General features: G+C 38.7%; 1 protein-coding gene across 1 annotated transcript; it reads left to right on the plus strand.

The window, feature by feature from the left end:
* On the plus strand, nt 1-20,881 carry CASP7 (caspase 7). The gene is made up of 6 exons (XM_061372746.1): nt 1-139; nt 16,000-16,148; nt 16,986-17,114; nt 17,607-17,782; nt 18,428-18,566; nt 19,284-20,881. Exons 1-6 carry the CDS (start codon nt 27-29, stop codon nt 19,505-19,507), a joined length of 930 nt encoding a protein of 309 aa, XP_061228730.1. The 5' UTR covers nt 1-26; the 3' UTR covers nt 19,508-20,881.
* Nucleotides 20,882-21,757: the final 876 nt, after the last annotated feature.

The following is a 21,757-nucleotide window of genomic DNA, read 5'->3' on the forward strand; positions in this document are numbered from 1 at the left end:
TAAGATTCTTGTACTTTCATCTGTAGATGTCGGGGAATCAGCATGTTGATCACTCTACAGAAGATGGAGGTGATGAAGATCGTGAAGATGTATGTGATGCAAGGCCAGACAGAAGTAGCAGATTCTCACTTTTTTCGAAGTAAGTTACTACATTAATTCCTGTTATTATATCAGCTCTCATACTAGCCCCCAATGGGATTTTGGTGTTCAGTTTGCCATGTCCACAATGTCATCGGTGGTTTAGATAGGGAGCTAGGTTTATACTGTGTAGGTTTAATGTATAGCTCTGTACCTTATAGTATCTCCCATAAGCTTTATTTGGTAGTCAAGAGATCACTTAGTTCATTTAGCCTCAATTATAGTCCCTCATCTTAAACACTGCCCTTTGGTGGAGCTGGGAATTAAATACGCCATTAATTATCTGTTTTACTGCATTCAGCTCAGCTAATCTCCTGCATCACTGGAATCCCCTGCTGACTATTTAAGTTAGTTTAAAGCCTGGATGTGCCATCTAGGTTGTAGCACAAAGAAGCCTCACAGAGTCTAGAGATGTAACCCATTACAGAATAAATTAAAAAGCCTTTTATTTTAAAACATAGTCGTCTCACTGAAGTATAAGTTTTTTTTCATTAATTGTATAGGAAGCAAAAATTACGTACTGCTTGTCTGTACTCCTGAAAACGCTAGATAAATGTGACTGAAAATGTGAAAGATGAAGAATGAACGTGCAGAATGTACAAATACTGTTGAATGTGAGGAAATGCCCCAGCCCTGGCAGTGTTCAAGAACAGGCTGGACGGGGCTTGAAGCAGCCTGCCCTAGTGGAAGGTGTCCCTGCCTGTGGTAGGGGAGTTGGAGCTAAATGGTCTTTAAGGCCCTTTCCAACCCAGATCATTCTGTGATTCTATGAAATTACTGCTTAACACTGTGAACTTCATAGATTTAGAAGGATTTTATCAGTGGTATTTACTACGAAGACTCTGGTATTTACAAAGAGGTTTTGATTTTTATCACTATTGGACATGCACATTCAAGTAAACAGTAAGATTCAGAGAAAGTACATGGAGAATATAATTTCATTTTTGCTGCTTATTATATGAGTCTAATAGGGATAACAAATCTGCAAGAAGTGAAGATGCTTTAGTGTTAGAAGACTTTTGATGTGCTGTTAAGAAAGCCACTTTACTTTCTCTGTCTCATTTTCTCATTCCTTAAATATGTTTTATGATGTGTGTATTATTAATTTTAACAGATTTATGTCATGCAAAATAGATAATGTACATTTGGTTTTAAATCTTACCAAGTATTTTCAAAAGGACTCTTAAACTTTATAGAATGTGTGTTTTAATATCTGAATTGGTCTTCTTTATAAGAGGTTATATGCTAATACTGCTATTAAATTAGGCAACTCAAAGTTAATCATTCCTGAAGAAAAGGCAATAATCAGCATTTCTATCACTTTTTTCTATAAGGCATTTTCCAAATAATTTGACTTTGCATCATCAGTTTGAGGCATTCATCTTTTAGGAACTCCTTGAAGATAAGTTTGAAACATTTTTCTTTAGAAGTAAAAAATTGTTTAGATGAAATACAAGGTAACTTGGAAGATTCAGCTTAAGTTTTGTCTTAAAAAAGAAACGCAGAACAGTGAGAAACTAAATTCAAACCCTCACAGAAAGGCCAGCAGTTTCCACCAGCTTCACAGCTCGGAATTGGAAGCTAGTGGAAACTGATGGTCTTTCTGCAAGGCTTTGAAATGGTTAATTACCATTCTCTGGCTGTGACTGGAGGTTCATCTTCTGAGAGCAGTAAGTAGAAATAGGTGAGAATCTTACTCATTGCAGCACATTTCTCTCAGAGGAGTGTGGGCCTACTTTAGCATGGAGGCTGCGAGGCTCAGAACAAGCCATGGAGCGGATAGGTTCTTCTGGCTGCACCGCAATTAAGGGGAATTAACTTGTACGTATTTCCTTTGCTTTGAAAAAGTAATAGTATTTAGTGTTGGTGGGGAAAGGAGTTGAAAGAAGTAAGTTTTGAATGAACATCTGCCGGTGGTGTTTGGTTCGGGGGGTTTGTGGCCACTAGATGGCAGGAGGGTATCAATTTTGTTTATTGCAAAAAAAGAAGTGAGCAGAAATTAGGGTAAGTTGCATTTGAGCAAAAAAGTTCTGTTTAAGAAAGCACTGTGGCAAGCTTATGCACAACCACATTTCAGAACGTGGTTAAATGAAGATTGAGCTGAGGATTTCAAATATGTATTTTAAGTCTTTATGTGATAGAAACAAATATAAATTTTCCCATAGATTTTTTTCTTTTCTGTGCTCTGTGTGCTCCTGTTGTGCTTTAAGGCTTTAAAAATAGTCACACACTTCTTCACAGAATGATAGCTTCATTTGGTGTCATAGAACCATAGAATAGTTAGGGCTGGAAAGGACCTTAAGATCATCAAGTTCCAACCCCCCTGCCATGGGCAGGGACACCTCACACTAAACCATGGCACCCAAGGCCTCGTCCAACCTGGCCTTGAACACCGCCAAGGATGGAGCATTCACAATTTCCTTGGACAACCCATTCTAGTGCTTCACCACCCTTACAGTAAAGAGCTTCCTCCTTATAGCAAATCTAAACTTCCCCTGCTTAAGTTTTCACTCATTACCACTTGTCCTATCACTACAGTCCCTAATGAAGAGTCCCTCCCCAGCATCCCTATAGGCCCCCTTCAGATACTGGAAGGCTGCTATGAGGTCTCCATGCAGCCTTCTCTTCTCCAGGCTGAACAGCCCCAACTTTCTCAGCCTGTCTTCATACGAGAGGTGCTCCAGTCCCGTGATCATCCTTGTGCCCTCCTCTGGACTTGTTCTAACAGTTCCATGTCGTTTTTATGTTGAGGACACCAGAACTACACACAATACTCCAAGTGAGGTCTCATGAGAGCAGAGTAGAGGGACAGGATCACTTCCTTCATCCTGCTGGTCACGCTCCTTTTGATGCAGCCCAGCATACAGTTGGCTTTCTGGGCTGCAAGCGCACACTGCAGCCGGTTCATGTTCATTTTCTCATCAACCAGCGCCCCCAAGTCCTTCTCCACAGGGCTGCTCTGAATCTCTTCTCTGCCCAACCTGTAGCTGTGCCTGGGGTTGCTCCGACCCAGGTGTAGGACCTTGCACTTGGCATGGTTGAACTTCATGAGGTTGGCATCAGCCCACCTCACAAGCGTGTCAAGGTCCTTCTGGATGGCATTCCTTCCCTCCAGCTTTGGTGGGAGTTTAAACCACGACACAACTGAACCACACAGCTTGGTGTCATCAGCAAACTTACTGAGGGTGCACTCAATCCCACTGTCCATGTTGCTGACAAAGATATTGAACAAGACCGGTCCCAACACCAATCCCTGTGGGACACCACTCGTTACTGGTCTCCAGATGGACATTGAGCCATTGACCACAACTCTTTGTGTGAGGCCCTCCAGCCAGTTCTTTATCCACCGAGTGGTCCATCCATCAAATTGATGTCTCTCCAGTTTAGAGACAAGGATGTCATGCGGGACAGTGTCCAACACTTTGCACAAGTCCAAGTAGATGACGTCAGCTGCTCCACCCCTGTCCATCAGTTCTGTACCCCATCATAGAAGGCCACCGAATTGATCAGGCAGGATTTCCCCGTAGTGAAGCCATGCTGGCTGTCACCAAGCACCTTGTTTTTCATGTGCCTTAGCATGCCTTCCAGGAGAATCTGCTCCAAGATTTTGCCAGGCACAGCAGTGGGACTGGCTGGTGTTGGGGATTGATAGCAGCAAGCCTGTTTTAGCATCCAGAAAACATAACGTTGCATGAAACAGAATTGTGGTTCCACCATATTAAGTATAGCAGAGATTTCCTAATGAAAGTTGTATTTTCTTTTTCTTTTAAAGCTGCATCTGAAAATTCCCAAGCTAGACTCGTGCTGTCAATAGTCATGACTGTTTGTGGGCTTCAGTGAAGAAGTACAACGCAGAAGAGGGTGGTTATTGGTAGGATAGGTACCAGTTTTATTCTGATTTAATTGTATAGAACCATTTGTCCTCTGGTACTTTTACCTACTGCAGCCCTAATGTTTTGTTTTATGGGCAATATTCCTCTCTCATCTGGAAGCAGAAAACATAATTTAAATATATATTTATGAATTCTTACTAATGCCTAGTTAAAATTGAAACTGTGTGACTGTACTGTCCTTAATGCAGAAACATGAAATATATTGTAAGAAAATCCCACTAAGGAATTTGAGAAGTGCATAGGGTACACTAACATATAGTCACCAAGAGTACTTCATCTGTTTAACACTGCAAACCCAAAATATCTCTATTTATTTCTGCCAACTCAGGCCACTATAAAGTTTGAGACTTTTCATTTTAATGAATCTGAAAGCTTGCTGGAAACATCAGTGTGCATCTTGCCTTCAGTAGTGCAATAGTTATAACAGTTCAATAGTTATGGTACCTACCATGTTTGTAAACTAGCATTCAGATCAAAAAGATTTACAGATATAAAGGTTTCTTTTCATTTGTATGGTATTTATTTTGGTTACAGGACAGCAAAGTAGGGAAGCACGGATGTTACCAAAGCTCTCTACTTCAACTTCATGTCCCTTGTCTCAGTACAGGTGTATTTCTCAAAATAAATAGCCATGTCCTTCAATGAATAAATATTCATTATTGAGGTTCAGCCTCAGCTGAACCTCAGCTTTGGAGCTGTAACAAGTGTGGCAAGTTGTCTTTGTGTCAGCTTTGTTCTTCTGTTGTTCTTCTGTCTTTTGAGGGGGATAGCTTCTATCCACTTTTGATTACCAACAGCCTACTTTTATTTGGTTTGTAAGAAGCTCCTTTGCAGGTAGAATTTTATGAAGAACAGTTTCACAGTGATGAAGATGCACACGTTTTCCTGAGTTGTCCATTGCCTATTTTTTTTGCCATTTGAAAACACTGGGCCTGGATGCTAGGTACCCAACAATCCCACTCTGTCACTCCCCTCTCCAACTGGACAGGGAGAAAAAAATACAGCAAAAGGCTCATTGGTTGAAATAAGGAAATGGAGAGATTACTGTCTGGGGCAAAACAGACTTGACTTGAGGAAATTGGTTTATTTGTTAGGTCTGGAACTCAACTTCTGGAAAACAGTGCAGGAGTATTAATTAGTGAAAATCTGGTCAGGGCTTGTACTTTACCTGGGACATTTACTGGATGTGCCACATAGGAGATTCCCCAGTATCCCGTCTAAAGTGTAAGAACTCACTAATTCACAGTCAATGTTTGTTTGCAGTCTCCTTAGAGGCTTTTATCTCATAAAGCATGACAAACATTGGGTTATCAATGAACTGTATCCGTAGCAATCAAAACAGTGAGTCAAGTATCCTAATTTTCTCTTAGTGTAGGAATTTATTCCCCTCATTGCAGCAAACTCTGGGCTATCATACAAAATTTGGAGGAAAGCTATTATGTAGTGTAATTTTTAAGCTTTCAAAAGATTCAAAACCAAATTAAACTGGATTTATAATAAACCAAACCTGTTAAATAATAAATACATAGGAAATGGATCTGTGAATCAGAATACAAAGAAGTTTTGGAAACTCTGCGTGTTAATTTGCAGCATTTTCTTAGAAATATTCAGTGTGATAATATCAGAATAATAATGGTGTATCTCATTTTAAGGTAAAGAAGACAGACATACTACAAAATGAAGTCTGCTGTCCCACCTTACTCTCAGGATGAGCTGTGTTTTCCTACACTCTTACATAGGAACAGCGATAGAATCAGAGCAACAGGAGTGTTTTCCACTTGTCAGCAAAGGTAGATCAGGCCTGCATGACCTCAGCTTGCAGGGTGATGGCTGTGAGGGTTTGAATAGCCCCATAGAAAAGTCCAGCGTGACCCACTGCTGACACATGCGAATGTTTGGGCCTGAACACAGAGAGCATCCATCCTGTTTCTCTCTCCAATGTAACCCTGAGCATGGTGGGCTCCTAGCATTAGCACAGAGGATTAGACTTGTTCTTGAGGACAAGCTGAAGCTGTTTGCAGATGCAGTGTGGAGTACCATTTGATGATGAGCCAAGGTACTGTAGAATGTTACTGATCTCCTTCCTTCTCTGCCACCTGTTTGGAAAGCTCATGAATGAATACCCTGAGAATTTTAGTGTCAGTGTTTATATCAGCTAATTATAACTGTAGTGACGTGCAACTGCCAGTCCTGGCCAGAGAGTTCTCTGAGAAACAGGATTTGGGAGGGGAGGATTGGTTGGGGTTTTTTTTGTCATTTTCCAAGCATTCCGTATAGCAATCTATGTACCTGTTAATTGCTCTTAGTACCTATGATAGATAAGAGAGGCTTCACCTTTTCTTCCCCCCCTCCCCTCCCGAACTGGCAGTTGCCTGTGCTCATTATACTGCGTAGGATTTCAGTTTCCAGAACACCCATGGCAGGTATGTACGTGCAGGTTTTCTAGAAATAAGGAGAAAACCTTTCAGCAAGCAATATGCTTTATTTGTAAAGCTTTACCTTTTCTTTGTTAGTTGAATATTATCTCACATACAATATTATGAGCCCTGCACAGCAAGTATCACACAGCTAATTGGGAAGCTGAAGATTAATTACAAACTGATGGTTGAGAATTGAAAACTTTACTGGTGTCGTTTTCTCTGCTGCAGGTGTCACACCTCAGGATTGTTATGTAAGCTGTAAATGATACATGAAATATGTGCACAAAGACTAGGATACTGCTGCTTGTTTCTTTTTTAAGGGTTGCAAAATGTGGACAATATTAGATGTAATAGTCTGTGTTGAAACTCTGTTTACAAAGTGTAGCTGGCTCAGCCCCAGTGTTCTTCCTCTGCTTCATTTGTATATAATAAAATTGCAGCCATGGTTGTGATTTGAATTATGTGAAGACCATCATTTAAACGTGCTTAGAAGAAGGAGACAGATGTAACTATCAGAACTCCAAAGATACAGATATAAAATATACAAACTATGTCAGAAGTTGTAGTCTGAAGCTTACTCTTCCAAAGAGCTTTGCTCTTTTCATTACAGAGTGAGTTTACAGTTGCCCTGGACTGGGTTTATTTGCTTTCCAAGTTCTTAGAGAAGAGTCTCCCTCCAACTTGGAGAAGGGACAAAAAAGCTGTAAGAGTAGCTTACAATGAGGGATTTAAAATGCATTTAGTTTCTCTAAATGAAAGTTGAAAGATAAGTTGCTGTTATTGTAGGTAGTATGAATATGTGGTATATTATACAAATATATAGGTGATGGAAAATCAGGAGGCTTTTGTAAGCAAAGAATTCATAAATGGATCCATACATGGATGTTTAAAAAAGAAGTTGAGTCTAAATCTAAAAGACATTCTGTAGATTAAACAGAAGCTGCAGGTTTGTAGAAACTACTGAATAAGGGTTTGTGACTTGGTTTGCAAGAGATCAGATGAAAAGTGTGCTCATACTTTGGTGAGTCAGTTACTGCAGTTAGCATCTTGCAGCTCACTAGCTGATTTTGTTCATCTCTGAGACTGTTGCAGTTGTGAAGCTTTGTGGTAGGTGAAGCCTTGTTGTGATTCAAGCTAGCACACTTTAGATTATGGTTTCAAAGGAACATACTGATAGCCATTGCTGTAGTGCAGGTGAGTAACTACAGTGTGATAAGCTGTGGTATCTTGACTGTTAAGCCAAGGTCTCAGAGGCCTTTCGGGCTATATATATATACTTTGGGGAAATGCTATGTTCTGTGAACTGCTACCCTGTCATTTTTTCAGTTCAATTTAAATAAACATGTGTAGGCATGAGCAGTTTTATCTCTTCAGGGAAGCTAATGTGCAGTAACCAAAGATAGGAATTTGTGTCTGAACTGAGATCCACTGTAAACCTCTGTAGTGAACAATAAGAGTGCCTTTGTTTCAACCACTCAGGAGGCAGATGGCAGTAAGCTACCTCCCATGCTCTGGATGTGAACATAGTAGGTATGTACAAAACAGTGGATTTTATATTCATTCTCTAGTTTACTCTATACTGCTATCCCCCCTGGAAAGAAGCCATGAGATCTGCAGTTCTTTTATGAAATAAGTTTGTTTAGGCTTCATTTCATAATGGATAAGCTAAAACCAAGAGATACTGAGTTACTTTGCTAAAGCTATTCAATAGCAGAATCAGGATTCACACTCAGGTCTCCACCTAGAAGAGCACAACCAAGTGGCTCTTAGCAGATAACAGAACATAATCCCCCCAGCTGAGCATTTTGGTTTGTTTAATTAACTTGTTCATCAATTTAATTGAGCTATACTTTAATAACTACTTTTATAGCTTGTGTTCTATTGCTGGAGGTGATGCAGCATGCTACAGGAAACGTAGGAAAATGCCAGCATTTCTTGAAAAAAAAAATAAAGCATTTTAATTTGCAATTTTTGTACAAAATCTGTAACAGTACTGCTAGGTATGTCATAGTAAGAATAAAAATAGACTTTTAATATGATACTATTTTATTGGATGAATGAACTCAGCCCTGTCTTGAGCAAAGAATTTGTTAATGATAGCTTGGGTACCTCACAGCTCCATTATTATCTTTATAAGTTCAAGGAAATAATCACATTGTTTATCTAACTCCTTTCTTTCAAGACTGCTACAGCAATATTTTCCTTTCAAAATTAGTGTGTTTACAGTTATAAGGAGGGCTTGGAACCTCAGTTTCCAAAGAAACAAGAGGTGCAGTCTTCATTAGCTTCCTAGTTTCAGGGTCAGTCAGGGAAAAGGCTTTGCCTTTGGTCACTTTTAAACTGGCTTCGTTTAAGCAGCGGAACATCTAATTCCAAAGATGTCCTAAGAAGCCATGCACTAATTGGCAGTTCAAAAAGAAGCTGGAAGCTAAATAATTACTATGGCCCTGATCTTGAGAGCAGTGCAAACGGGGTTTATTTTACTGCCTGACTAGTCCTGTTGCTTTTAGTAGGGCTGCTCCCAGGCTGAAAGCAGGGTGTGTTCCTTCAGGGCTGTGATGTTTGAGCAAACACACTTGCCATTTCTCTTTATCCTACCCCTTTCCAAGAAGAAACTTCCAAGGCTTAGGCACTTCAGCAGAGTAGTACATGGAGGTGAAAGGGTTGCATAGACTTTATGTGTCATTGGTGAATATGAACTTTAGACTCCAATATTCTCTGTTTAGCATGTTTCACTATAATTTAGAATTACTTTAACAGGCAAAACAAGGTTATTAGAGGGAACAGCAATCTAGTACCATTTGATTGGGTTTGTATTTTAGTGTTCCAGGGTTTTGGGGTTTTTTTGTATTGTGCTGTTTATGTTTGCTGTTCTAAATTGCAGCTGTCATTGTTCATGCCTTTTGTATAAGACATCTCTTTGCCATAGTTAGTTAGCAGTATAGGTGAAGTAATGTGCAGGTGCTTTTGGGGGGACTTTTCTGTTCAGTTTTGTAGGACCATTTTTCTTCTCTCTTCTAAATGAAGACTTTCTACTATGTTGAAGAGATTCTGACTTTAATATTAGAATTTTTAAAACATTTTCTTTCAACATTTATCTGGGGCATATTTAAAAATAGCCCTCTAAACAACAGATATTTTGTTTGTACTACTCTGTCAAAGTCGGCAGTCATTTGCTGATACTTTCAGTAGGGAAAGTGAAAGCATGCAGTATTTACTTGAACTTCCTCCTACATAATTAGTATTGTCACTTTTTCCTGAGGAGATTTTCCCTTCAGATATTAAGCTGGTTTTAAGTTTCTCTACTGGCACATACTTTGGAAGCCCAAGTAACCTTTGTTTAAATAAAGATTGTGAGGGATAGTGTGTATTTTTTTGGTTCATGATTATATTTAACTGCTTTCAAAAGAGTTCTTGGTAAGGTGTTATCTGCCTGAAAAGAGAGAAATGGAAATTGCATCTGCCATTGGAATGTATTGAGAAGAAAAGGTTTCTGAACCCATAGTGTGTAACAGATTGGAAACAGTTGACATCTCCCAGAGGACAGTATCTTCTGCAGTGGCTCCTGTTAGTGTTTATTGCTGGCTTCACTTAGTATTCTAGCATGATACCTTCTTGGCATGTGACCCAGGATCACACCATCAAATGCACCGCAATACAGTTTTAGTATTTATCCATGTTTAAGTGCAGCAAATGTAGTAAAACATTCCTTAGAGTTTTCACAGGAAGTTGTAGCTGCCCCATCCCTGGCAGTGTTCAAGGCCAGGCTGGATGGGGCTAGGAGTCAACCTGGTCTAGCAGAAGGTGCCCCTGCCCACAGCAAGGGGTTGGAACTGGATGAGCTTTAAGGTCACTTCCAACTCAAATCATTCAATGATTCTGTTTGGTCCAGCCCTTATGGTTAGTCCTTATCCTGTGTAATTTACACTTTCTGATTTTTAACAGTAAAGGAATATTAATTTTTATAAAAGACTATTCAAGTTGTAACACATTCTTCTTGTCCAGAAATGTTGCTGCTCTACCAATATGATGAAATATTAATGGGAAGAGGCAACAGGATAATCTATTATTTGCATGCAGCTCTAAATCCGTGTGACAGTCTACCAAAACGGATCTGACAAGAATCTGCCTTAAAGAACTTAAGATCTAAAAAGCTCTAGTCATGTTTTACAAGTGTCTTTGGCTTGTTATTGCCAATAGGTTTCAAGAGAAAAAAATTCAAAGAGGGGAGAGTGTACAGTAATTAGAGGTGTACTAAATACGATGAAATTAGACTGGATAAAAGTATTAACACTGGTAGTTTGCCGACAAGGTTATGTAGGAGTAAGACATATTAATGTATGATCATCAGAAAGCATCAGCCGTATGAATAGCCACTAATTACTGAGCTTAAGGTGGAAACACACAAAATATTGAGCCTTGATTTGTCTAATTTATGAATTCTGATTGTTAATTTCTTTTGGAAGAATAACTCTGAAGTAGTCTCTGGCACACTCAGTTGTACTACACATAGTTTGGTGGTGCTTTGTGATGGGCAGCAGTCACAAATATCATTTATACTGTGCATGCAGTAATGGCAGAAGTGGGATTTTTCAGACAGAAATAGCAGCATAGAACCACACAAACTGCATCAAATTAATCAGCAATATAGGCTACTTAAGTGTCTTCAGAGGTCTTAAAACTAATGTATTACATTCACTTACTCCACAGTATTGTAATTTGATGGGGAATTTATTCAAATGAAGCTTTTAAACAGGTCCCCAAATGTAAAAGCCATGCAGGAAAGATGTGAGTTGTTTGTAATGGAATAAAGAGCATTGCATTTTTAAGATCTGTTGCATCCCACAACGTTATGTGTATGAAAGTTCTGGTGGATGTTGGTTGATTACCTGAGAAGATGCTAAAAAGCGTGGGGACTTCAGAAAGGCTCCTGAGATGGTGTGTTCTGTAAAGGTAGCACGTTTTTTAAGGCAAATTTTCTTTTTAACAGAAACCTGTTATCAGTCATTCAAAACTGATACATATTGTATTAAAGAAGCATGACAGAGTAAAAAACTGTCACAATGTTTTGTGATATTCACTGTCAAGTAAAGCCCAAGCCTACTGAAGTTGTTCTCTGGTGTGTGTGTACCTCAAATAGAAATGAACGTAATTAGTTTAGCCTTTCCCACTTACCTCTGAAGTCAACTTCCTGAAATTGAATAGTATCATTATTGTAGACAATTTTTAATCTGTTTACACAGATTATTTGACATTTTTTATTTTACATCATCTTACAGCAACAAAAGTCCCCAACTTTCCTGGAAGAGAAGGGGACTAAAGCTGTTTTCAAAGCCAGGATATCCCTCTGTAATACTGTTTAGAGTTCATTTTAATTAACACATTAATTTCCTCTTAGAAAAGTGAACAAATAGGGAAAAAAGCAAGCAGAAAGCTCTTTCCATCATGTGACTGGGAAACAGTGATTGTGAAACTCGGCTCTGTTCATCTAATTCTCTGTCCATAAGGCTACTGAAGTGACTTCTTCTCCAGGGAGAGCTGTTTCTTCTTTCTGTGTGCTGGTGTCACATTGCTTCTTAGGCCAAGCAGCTCATGTTTTCAGAAGAGTTCTGTTTGCTGTCAATTATTATCATCCTATTTTTAATCATTCTTAATGCTGAGGTTTAGTAAATGAAGTGGTGTTAACAGTTCTTGAGAGCTTTCCTTGTGTTGTGCTGGTGCTGTTCCAAGGGGAGTCCACATAGTTAAAGCAGACCAGCTTTCTTATAGCAGAAGGGTCTTTTACAGTCACTGGCCTTTACACCTTGAGCAAATTAGGGAATACCAGACTACACAACTGATATTATATGATGTGATGGAAAGTGAAGACTCTCCCTGTGGAAATGTATCACACTACAATAGAAGTTAAGCATCTGGTTTTCACTGAAACACTCTGGAGGACTGGTATACCTGAGCCCAGGAGCCTAGCTGTAGCAGGTGGGAGAGATGATAAGAGGCTGCAACGTTCAAGGAAGCCATTGTCCTGCACATGGATTCTTACTCTGTTGGTACGTCATATTAATACATGATAGCAAAGAAAATGCAGGAAGATTGCAGTAGAAAGGAGGCCAAAAGAGAGGAAATCTCAGCTTCTAAGAGACGTTGCTTTCAGTTGTCAAACCTAAAGCCTAGATTTAGGAACAAATGAAGGGTGAAAATGTGTCAAGCTCTCAGGGTGCCAGGGTGGAGTTTCAGTTTTGCTGAACCCTTGATTGGAGGGAGAGAACATGAAGTATGTGAGAGCACTGGCCAGAACAGTATTTCTGTCTCAGGGAAAAATCAGTGACCACTAGCAGAGTGAGAAATTATGGCACAGTTGTAATTAAAAGCTGAAGAAAGAGTAAACAGTCTTAAAATTCAAGTTTCTATTTAGTCTGGACAAGTTTGAATCCCAAAAGAGGAACATTAAAGACACTGGATGTCAGAGAAGCAGAATGAGATAAAACTGAGGGAAAATAGCTTAAAACGTTTTATAACAGCACATAACTAACCTGTGAAAACCCCGTCAGAAAACACATTGATTAGAAGGGTTAGTAAGAACTACAGTAGTAAACATTTAGCATGTGTCTAGTTCAAAGCTTAGGAAACAAAAATTTATCTAGGAAGCTTGAGGCTTTCAGTCATAAAACAACCTGTCACTGAGAGGGCATTCCCCTTAAGGACTCAGTATTACATGTTTATTAGTCATTATTACAAAGTCTGATTTAGCTTGTTGAAACTGAAGAGTTGACTTATGCTGTCAGTTCAGTGCAAGTCAAGTCAGGCAATTCCCATATTGCTCCATGTTGGCACAGAAAATAGAATCTTCAAAAAACAATTTCTCCCTGGACTTCAGGCTCAGGATATTTATACTCCACAGCCTTTGCTTCCTTATTTATTCAGTTTGGCTAGATACTAAAAGATTCCTGGAACTGTTTGTTGTCTGCCAGTAAAGAAATGATGGGCATAGCCCTACAATGCATGCTCTGGTTGATTAGTATCTTGTTAGCCTGTTCAGCTTGGAAGGAATCATTAGAACAAAACCGTACTATCCTCTATAAAGGAATGGGGAATGTGTACTACTGATGAGGGTTGTCTGTACACTTGACATTGAGCGGGATAAAGGTTCTACTTTGTGCAGAATCTAATTTGTGTACTTTGGGAATAGCAGCAGCAATAGTCACATCCCTGAAACTCCCCAGTATTTCTGCGTGAATGAGTGCAAACTATTGAACTCAGAAGTGAGGTGATTTCAGAGAAGTTGTTTGGCTATGTTAATGTGCCCCTTAGCCTAGCTTCTGTTTACGTTGAGGCTTTTTATGGGGTAACGTGGCTGCATGATTTCTGGACTAGAATTAGATCACTTCCAGCATTTTAGGAGAGCAGACAGTGCAAACATGATACAGTACTGCTCATGTGGATCTGTCCCAAGTGTTCACAACTGCTCCTGGGTTGGACATAAACAGAAGTTTGTGTACAAACCCCTTGAAAATATACTATTGTCTGTAACAGCCTCTGTTAGGCATAGCTTTGTTCAGGAAATCACTGAAGCCAGATAGATCTGCAGAAACCTGATTCCAGTGTGGACTGAGGAAATTAGCCTCTTCATCGACCTGAATGGTTATTTGTTGTTCTGAAATTACTTTTTCTCTCTTTGCCAAAGAGCTGTCTAAATGATGTAGGACCAGGGGGAATTTTAGGCTAAAATAAGAATCCAAGATCTCTTTGAAAGTCAAATGTAATATTAACATCATACAGTTGTGGATATTTCTTTATAAAGGTTAAAATCTTTTCTTGAGGCAAAGCATATTTAATTATGGCTCCCAGAGCCCTCAAGAAGCAGTGTGCAAAGAGAATACCAATACTTGTCATTTGCCAGGAAAAGAATGTACCAGAGTATCAGACGGAATCCTCAAGTAAGTTTAATTCAATATCTTGTTTTGTCGTCTCTAAGAGAAGCTTAGGAGAGGAGAGGATATTAGGATGGTCACATGTAGAAAGAGTATAGAGAAAGCCTGCCAGGTGCAGCTATTTAATTTGGCCCTTTATAATACAACATGATGACACTCAAAAATAAGAAGCTGTTGTAAAATTGAATTGTATTAGCATTTAAACACAATGAATCATCCAGACAGGGTTTGCTATAGTTTCCAAATAGGTTTGTCCTTTAGTAACAGAAAAGGGGGCACTTATGCTAAAAGACAGCAATTGTTAAATCAGGAAGGTAAGAGAGTAGATTACTAAAAACATTTAATCAGTTGGCAGCGATCTCATGTGTACAGGCTATTATTGAACCAAATAGGTTAGTAATTCTTTAGAAAGATATAAGAGTGGGAATAGTGAAAGTACTTAAATTAATTGAGATTATGGGGAACATCTAGTTTTGTTAAGAACAAACTGTATTATACAGTTATTTGTGCTGTGAAAATAGGTTATGTTTTGCTCTCAGACATCATCAATAAATACTATTGGAAGCAGGATGCTGGACCAAATAAGAGAGGTTCTGATAACCTCTTCTGGCCTTCTCTGAGCATTGTTTCTAACTGGACTTGCTCCAAAGTTTGTTCATAGTTCTGAGGCTGAATCAGACCCTTCATAGGCTCTCACTGGCTTCAGTTCTGCTGGAGGAAATCTTACCAATATCTGAAGCCACCTGCTTGGACCAGAATGTCCACCTCTAAAAGCAAGTACTGCTGAGTTCTTTGTGCTTATACTTGAGATGCACATGCTGGCTGCAATGGTTTGTTCTTAATACTTTGTTTAGAATAAATTGGTGAGTAATATCTGTGCTATCCTTTTGCATCTCTTTCTAATCCAATCTAAGACTCATGCACATAGCAGAAAGGTCAGTACGTAGTCATTAAGAGAGAACTATAAATGCTTGTTTTGTTTTGTTGTGAATTTCCTGTTTGGTTTTAAGTGAGGTTCAGGTATTGATAATTACACTCAAATATGCTTGGTTTTTTTGCATAGGATCAGACTGCTGTTTGTCAGATCAAACTAATGCATGGCCTGTCCACATCTATGACCTTTGTCAGTAGAAACTGCCTAATGCTTGGCCTTATCTTCAGAGAACTTACGGGTGATGATGATTTAGTAAACAAATCCTATCACTCCATCGGGTAATCTTCTTGTATTTGAAATAGTTATAAAGGGAGATTTTTCTGTCCTTCCATGAATTATTTATAGTAAAAGTAAAATGTGTCCAGAACCATAGTTTGCAAAAGGCTATCACCAGCCTGACTTCATATTTAGGTATTTGTTTTATCTGTGGGTCAGGATCTGCATATGTTACTGTTGGCTGCAGTTCATTCTAGAGTCACTTTACCATCATCAGAATCCAACCGCATACAGTAATTGCTTCATAGAAATCACAAGATCTTTGTGCCTCTATTTAAAATATGAAGGAAGAAAACAAACATCAGAGAAGAAAAAACATTGGGTAGGGCTGCCTGGATGATTTGAATTAAGGTAAATAGGCACACCGCATGTGACTGGGCCCTAACAGTGGTTCCATTTGGTTCACCTAGGAAAAAGAAGAATGGAGAAGAAGAACAGCCAAAGTCCTCTCTCAGTAATCAGTACCGAATTGTTACACCCACATTCCAGTATAATATGGACTACAAGAAAGTTGGCAAATGTATTATTATAAACAACAAAAATTTTGAAGACAAAACAGGTATTGCTCTTCTGATGATAGTCATTACAGACCTTAGAATCCTTATACTTTAATTAATCAGTAAGCATTTTATTTTTAGGACATGGAATTTTAATGATTATATTTGTCTTTTTTGAGAAACATTCCTACAATTTATTCCTGTTCTTTTCTCATATTAAAGCAGCTCTTTGCAGCTCCTGTTTCAAAGAGCATGTCACCTTGCTCTACCAACTTCAAACTAACCCTTTGTCCCAGAGGTTAAGACTGGGTTGTTAAAGTTTGAACTTTGGCATCTGCAGCCCATATTATAACTCCTCTGTCCCCGAGCTACAGCTATGACCTACAAAAGCTAAAAGCTGTAGCTGTGCTCCTGTCCACACTCCTGCATTTAACTTTGCAGACCACGTACAGTTTCGAAACAGATATTTGTGTTATAGTCAACTTATAGGTTTTTTTCCTATATACTTGGCACACACACTAAATCAAGTGTTTATTCCAAATAATTTATATCAGTTTCTTTTAGGTGGGTATTATAGGGGCTCTTTTCCACTGTTTCTCAGTTACACTGCATAACCAAAAGGAGACAGAATCATCCATAGTGGTCCAGTGTTGCAAGATGCTGGAGACATGCCAACATTTTTCAGGATAAGATCTGTGTTAACACTGAACCTTGCATTAAAACAAACCTCACAGTTTGTTCTCAGTGCTGAGAATGTTGTTAAAAGGATTGTTTTAAAATCATGTCACCACGACACTGGTTAGTTTTATTAAGCATAAACCTAAAAGTGTACCTTTGAGCATGTGATTAATTTTGAATTGTGTAATGTGCAGTCAACCATATTCTTTGTTTCCTGGCAGGAATGGGCACACGCAATGGCACTGATAAAGATGCTGGAGATTTAGCTAAGAGTTTTCAGAACTTGGGGTTTGAGGTTTGCACATACAATGACCGAAGCCGGGGTGATATGGAAAAATTACTGAAGCAAGGTAAAAAATTAGAATCATAGAATAATTTAGAGTGGAAAAGACCTTTGGAAGTCACCAAGTCTACCCCCTGCTCAAGTCAGAACAGCTTGAGCCCTGTTACATGCTATTTTCTGTATAGAAGGATTTGGTTTCTGAATGGATTAGACTTAATTCCCCACGTCTTCTTCCAACATCAATTCAGAAATGCAGTTTTCTTGTTATATTAGGAATCTGAAGCATCTGTCCTTTGTATTAAGTGAAGAGCCTTGTAATAGATAGAGTCCAGCCTGTTGACTCCAGTGGGCTAGACTTGGAGTCAAGTGAAGGATGCATTTATGTATTCAAGATACACATCACAGTACTAAAAAGTGGTATGTGTCATCTTTATCCATTCCCTCTTGTGCCTTCCAGTAGAGGCCCAGTGTATATTTAGTCTCAGAGAAATGTGTTTGCTAAATATAATTTTTATTTAGACTGCTGCTTCCTTTTGGCTAAGAAGTATTTGATTTGTAGCTGCTGAGGAGAATCACAGTGATGCCGCTTGTTTTGCCTGTATCCTTCTGAGCCATGGAGAAGAAGGCCTCATCTATGGCACTGATGGACCCATGGCTATCAAGAGTTTGACTGCACTATTCAGAGGAGACAAGTGTAAAAGCCTTATAGGCAAACCCAAATTATTCTTCATTCAGGTAATAGCCCTAAGGTAAATACAGTATCCTACTGCTGCAGTGGGGAAAACATGCTATGTTGGTTGTTTGCTCCTGCAATATGTGTTAACTTACTGAATTGTAGTGGTGGATTCGTGAAAAACTGTGTTGATAGAAGTTGGGAGATTGGTTTGTTTTTAAGAGATAATTTATATACAGCATTCACAGATGTAAAGAATATATTGTAGCTGTAATTTTGTACGTGGTGTCTCTTTGTGCTTGGTAATACATGAGCTGCAAAACTGCCTCCTGTGCAAACAGCTGAGTACAGAATGTGGTTATACATTGCATATGTTAATTACTTGCTAATTACACTTGTTAATTGCTGACTATTATATATAATAATCTTATATAGTAAACTAATGCTGACTTGGCACTTTGACAATCCACTGAAATCCAGAGCCTGCAACGCTATTCCCTCCCTTCAGGGATGTATATTTTAAAATGGGCAGGCTAGTAATTTTATCACTGGACAATGAGACGTCCCATGGAATTTAATTTCTCCTTCTAGTACATGCAAAGTGCTGTTTAAAACCGTAGACATTAAAAAATGTTAATGAATACTCAGTTTTATAACACCTTGTTTCACCTTATTGGACAAGTTCTCTTTGCCTTCACTGCTTTCAGGCATGCAGAGGCTCTGAATTTGATGAAGGCATACAAACTGACTCTGGACCTGCAAATGACACTCTGGAGACAGATGCCAATCCAAGATACAAAATTCCAGTAGAAGCAGATTTTCTATTTGCATATTCCACAGTGCCAGGTAAAGAAAAGCAGGTCAGGGTGGGAGTAGAAGCCTAACAACTCATCACTCATATTGATTTGATGCTGAACTGACCTTCATTCATAACATATTGTACATCGATGGACAAAACATTAAGGCCTACTGTATGTTAGGCCACTGTGTTGTATGCCCTTCCTTTTACACTAGCTGTCATGGAAACAGGAGAAAGCCCCAATCTGAGGTGAGAAGATGCAGACATTCCAAGTGGAGGAGACAATACAATTTTTTGGGAATCATGCCCTTCCATGTCCCAGTTTAGTGAGTGTGTTGAATACTTGATTGAGGCAGGAAGAGAAATAGTTACAGCATGAAACTTGGAGAGGAAAAGCATAGAACCATAGGATGGTTTGGGTTGGGAAAGGACCTTAAGATCACCTACTTCCAACTCCCTTGCCATGGGCAGGGCAGTTTCCCAAATGCAAAAATATGGATCGGTACTTTAGTAGTATGAGGTTAGGAGGGCTAATACACATTATTCTCCTGTTTAATGAAGTGGGATGTATGACACAAGTGATAGGATTTAATCTTTCTGTGTGTGCATTATCACTCTTTGCCCAGTCTTTCATACAAATTAGACATATTCTCTGCCATTCCATTCTTCAGATATTCTCTGACATTTCATATCTTCAATATAGTAAGAAAAAAAAAAAGAGGAAAAATAACCCCATGTACTTTCTTGTCTGTCTTTCCTGTAAGGTTATTACTCCTGGAGGAATCCTGGAAGAGGCTCCTGGTTTGTGCAGTCTCTGTGCTCTGTGCTAAATGAGCATGGAAAACAACTTGAGATCATGCAGATCCTCACACGGGTCAACTATGTGGTTGCCACCAATTTTGAATCACAGTCTGATGATCCACGCTTCAGTGAGAAGAAGCAGATTCCCTGTGTGGTCTCTATGCTCACTAAGGAACTTTACTTCTGAAAGTGTATTTTAATGCAGCCAGTGATGAAAAATCAGGATATGGTTTTGGGTGGAGATTTGATTATAAACTGGAATAGCAGTTTTTAATAACAGAAATGTAATTACACTAGATTTTTATATTGTATAAGCTGAGGTATCTGATGGCTGGACAATATGCATGATTTTAAGGAAGAAATAAATGCTATGGGCCAACCTGACAGCTAATACTAATGACTGTATCTTAATTTCCCTTAGTATGGGTGTCATGATTTATGGCTACTGAAGACATTCTGAGAGTAAGCTACCTGACCCATAAAGGTTTATTCCAGAAAACAGATTGTGAATTAAGAACAAACAAATTAAATTGTGAGACTCCCATCTTTTCATTCACTGCTAGCTCATGGAACCATAACTTGCTTGGAAATTTCCAAAGACCATCATATTATGGTTATGTCCAGTGATGAAACAGTTTGTAGCTATTTAAAAGGATGCTTCTTAGTCTGTTATATTAATTTCCCTTACATGAGCATTATTAATGAAGATTAATAGTTGCTCTGTGCTTAATCTGGAAGTCAATTTATTTAGTTATCACTCTAGCATAAATGAATAAATAAAAAATGAGGTTTTGTCAATGATTTACCTGAATAGTATGAAAATATAATAGAAAATTCAGAATTAAACTCCTTGTAAATGATTGGCAGTCTGTAATTGGGTGATGCCTTATGAAAGTGCCATTGTAAAGATTTTTGCCTTGCAAATCACAGTTAACTGATAAAGCAGCCTGAAACAGTGGTGCTGCAGTGTTTCTGCTTGCAGAAATAAAAATGTCTGCTTGTTGATTCAGAAGGTTTGAACCAACAGAAAGTTAATGCCACAGATTTGATATAAAGCATTAACATTTAATGTTGAAATGATAGAATTATATGTTCCAGTAACAAACGGATATTCAGGTATAGCTTCTATTTGTGAAGAATTTTGCCACCACTAGAAATACTTTCTTGAAGCAGAAACTAGAAGTGCCTTTTAAGGGTCTTGATTTTGTCTTTTGGGGCTACGTCGGTGATGTTGATATTCCTACATTTTACATACTCTCTAAAGTTGGTAGCTAGCTCAAAAAAGTAAGTTTAATGATGGTTAAAGTGATAAATGATCAGTTATTCTCCCTTTTCCTGGTTAATGTACTCTTTGCAATCTTCTTTGAAAGTAAGTGCATATTATTAAAGCCAAGTTACCAAGTGATTAAGTTTATTTTCTTACAAATACTGTGACATAGTGAGGCATATTTATATTTTCCTAAGTCAAATCTACAGTTGTTTGAATTAAAGCAGTGATTGTTTTATGGATGTCTTGAGCATGAAATCAATAAAGGCCTTTTTAAAAAATTTCCTGTTAATATCTGCATGTTTGTCACTCGCTCTGGTGAAGTGGAAACCAGGCACAATACATCCCAATGCCTTTCTCAGCCAGGAATGCAGAAGTTATCTGACATGTTTCAAGAACAGAAGGCTGCGTGGAGACCTCATAGCAGCCTTCCAGTATCTGAAGGGGGGATATAGGGATACTGGGGATGGACTCTTCATTAGGGACTGTAGTGATAGGACAAGGGGTAGTGGGTTAAAACTTAAACAGGGGAAGTTTAGATTGAATACAAGGAAGAAGTTATTTACTGTAAAGGTGGTGAGGCACTGGAATGGGTTGCCCAGGGAGGTTGTGAACACTCAGTCCCTGGTGGTGTTCAGGGCCAGGTTGACCAAAGCTTTGGGTGATACGGTTTAGTGTGAGGCATCCCTGCCCATAGCAGGAGGGTTGGAACTGGGTGATCTTAAGGTCCTTTCCAACCCTAACTATTCTGATTCTATGATTCTAAGATAAGTTTTACAGTGGGTAAGCCATGAAGAAAGTAAAAGATGAAAATGCTTTAAAGGAAATATCCTGACCTACCAGCACTTAATCTTGCACCGAGCATAACATGCCTTCGCAGTTATGTAAGTAGCATAAGAAGTAGCTTCACTGTTTTCTGTTTCAGTAAATGATGTTCTTTAAATCTGAACTTGGTTACATTCTATTGTACTTTATGATCTTTTAGGGTCTTACTGTTGCTTTATCTTTCAATCATGAGTGGGTACTATGTTTTAGATACAGCTCAGGGGAAATGAAGGGACTTTAGAAAGCTGAAACAACAAATATGTGCTGTCTCCAGGCTTCTTTTCTGCATGGGCAATGTTCATAGCTGCCTCAAATGTCTGTATTTTGTCATTGCTTCTAAGTGAA

The sequence above is a fragment of the Neopsephotus bourkii genome, unplaced genomic scaffold (assembly GCF_033783945.1).
Source record: "Neopsephotus bourkii isolate Nb327-2 ecotype Australia unplaced genomic scaffold, CSIRO-AGI_Nbou_v1 NB_1615, whole genome shotgun sequence".
Lineage (NCBI taxonomy): Eukaryota > Metazoa > Chordata > Aves > Psittaciformes > Psittacidae > Neopsephotus > Neopsephotus bourkii.

Excerpts from the sequence above, each read along its gene's own strand:
- CASP7 (XM_061372746.1), top strand. The coding sequence starts at position 27 with ATGTCGGGGAATCAGCATGTTGATCACTCTACAGAAGATGGAGGTGAT. Across the intron at positions 17,115-17,606 it reads GGAAAAATTACTGAAGCAAG|CTGCTGAGGAGAATCACAGT; the intron begins GTAAAAAATTAG and ends TTTGATTTGTAG. Across the intron at positions 17,783-18,427 it reads CCAAATTATTCTTCATTCAG|GCATGCAGAGGCTCTGAATT; the intron begins GTAATAGCCCTA and ends CACTGCTTTCAG.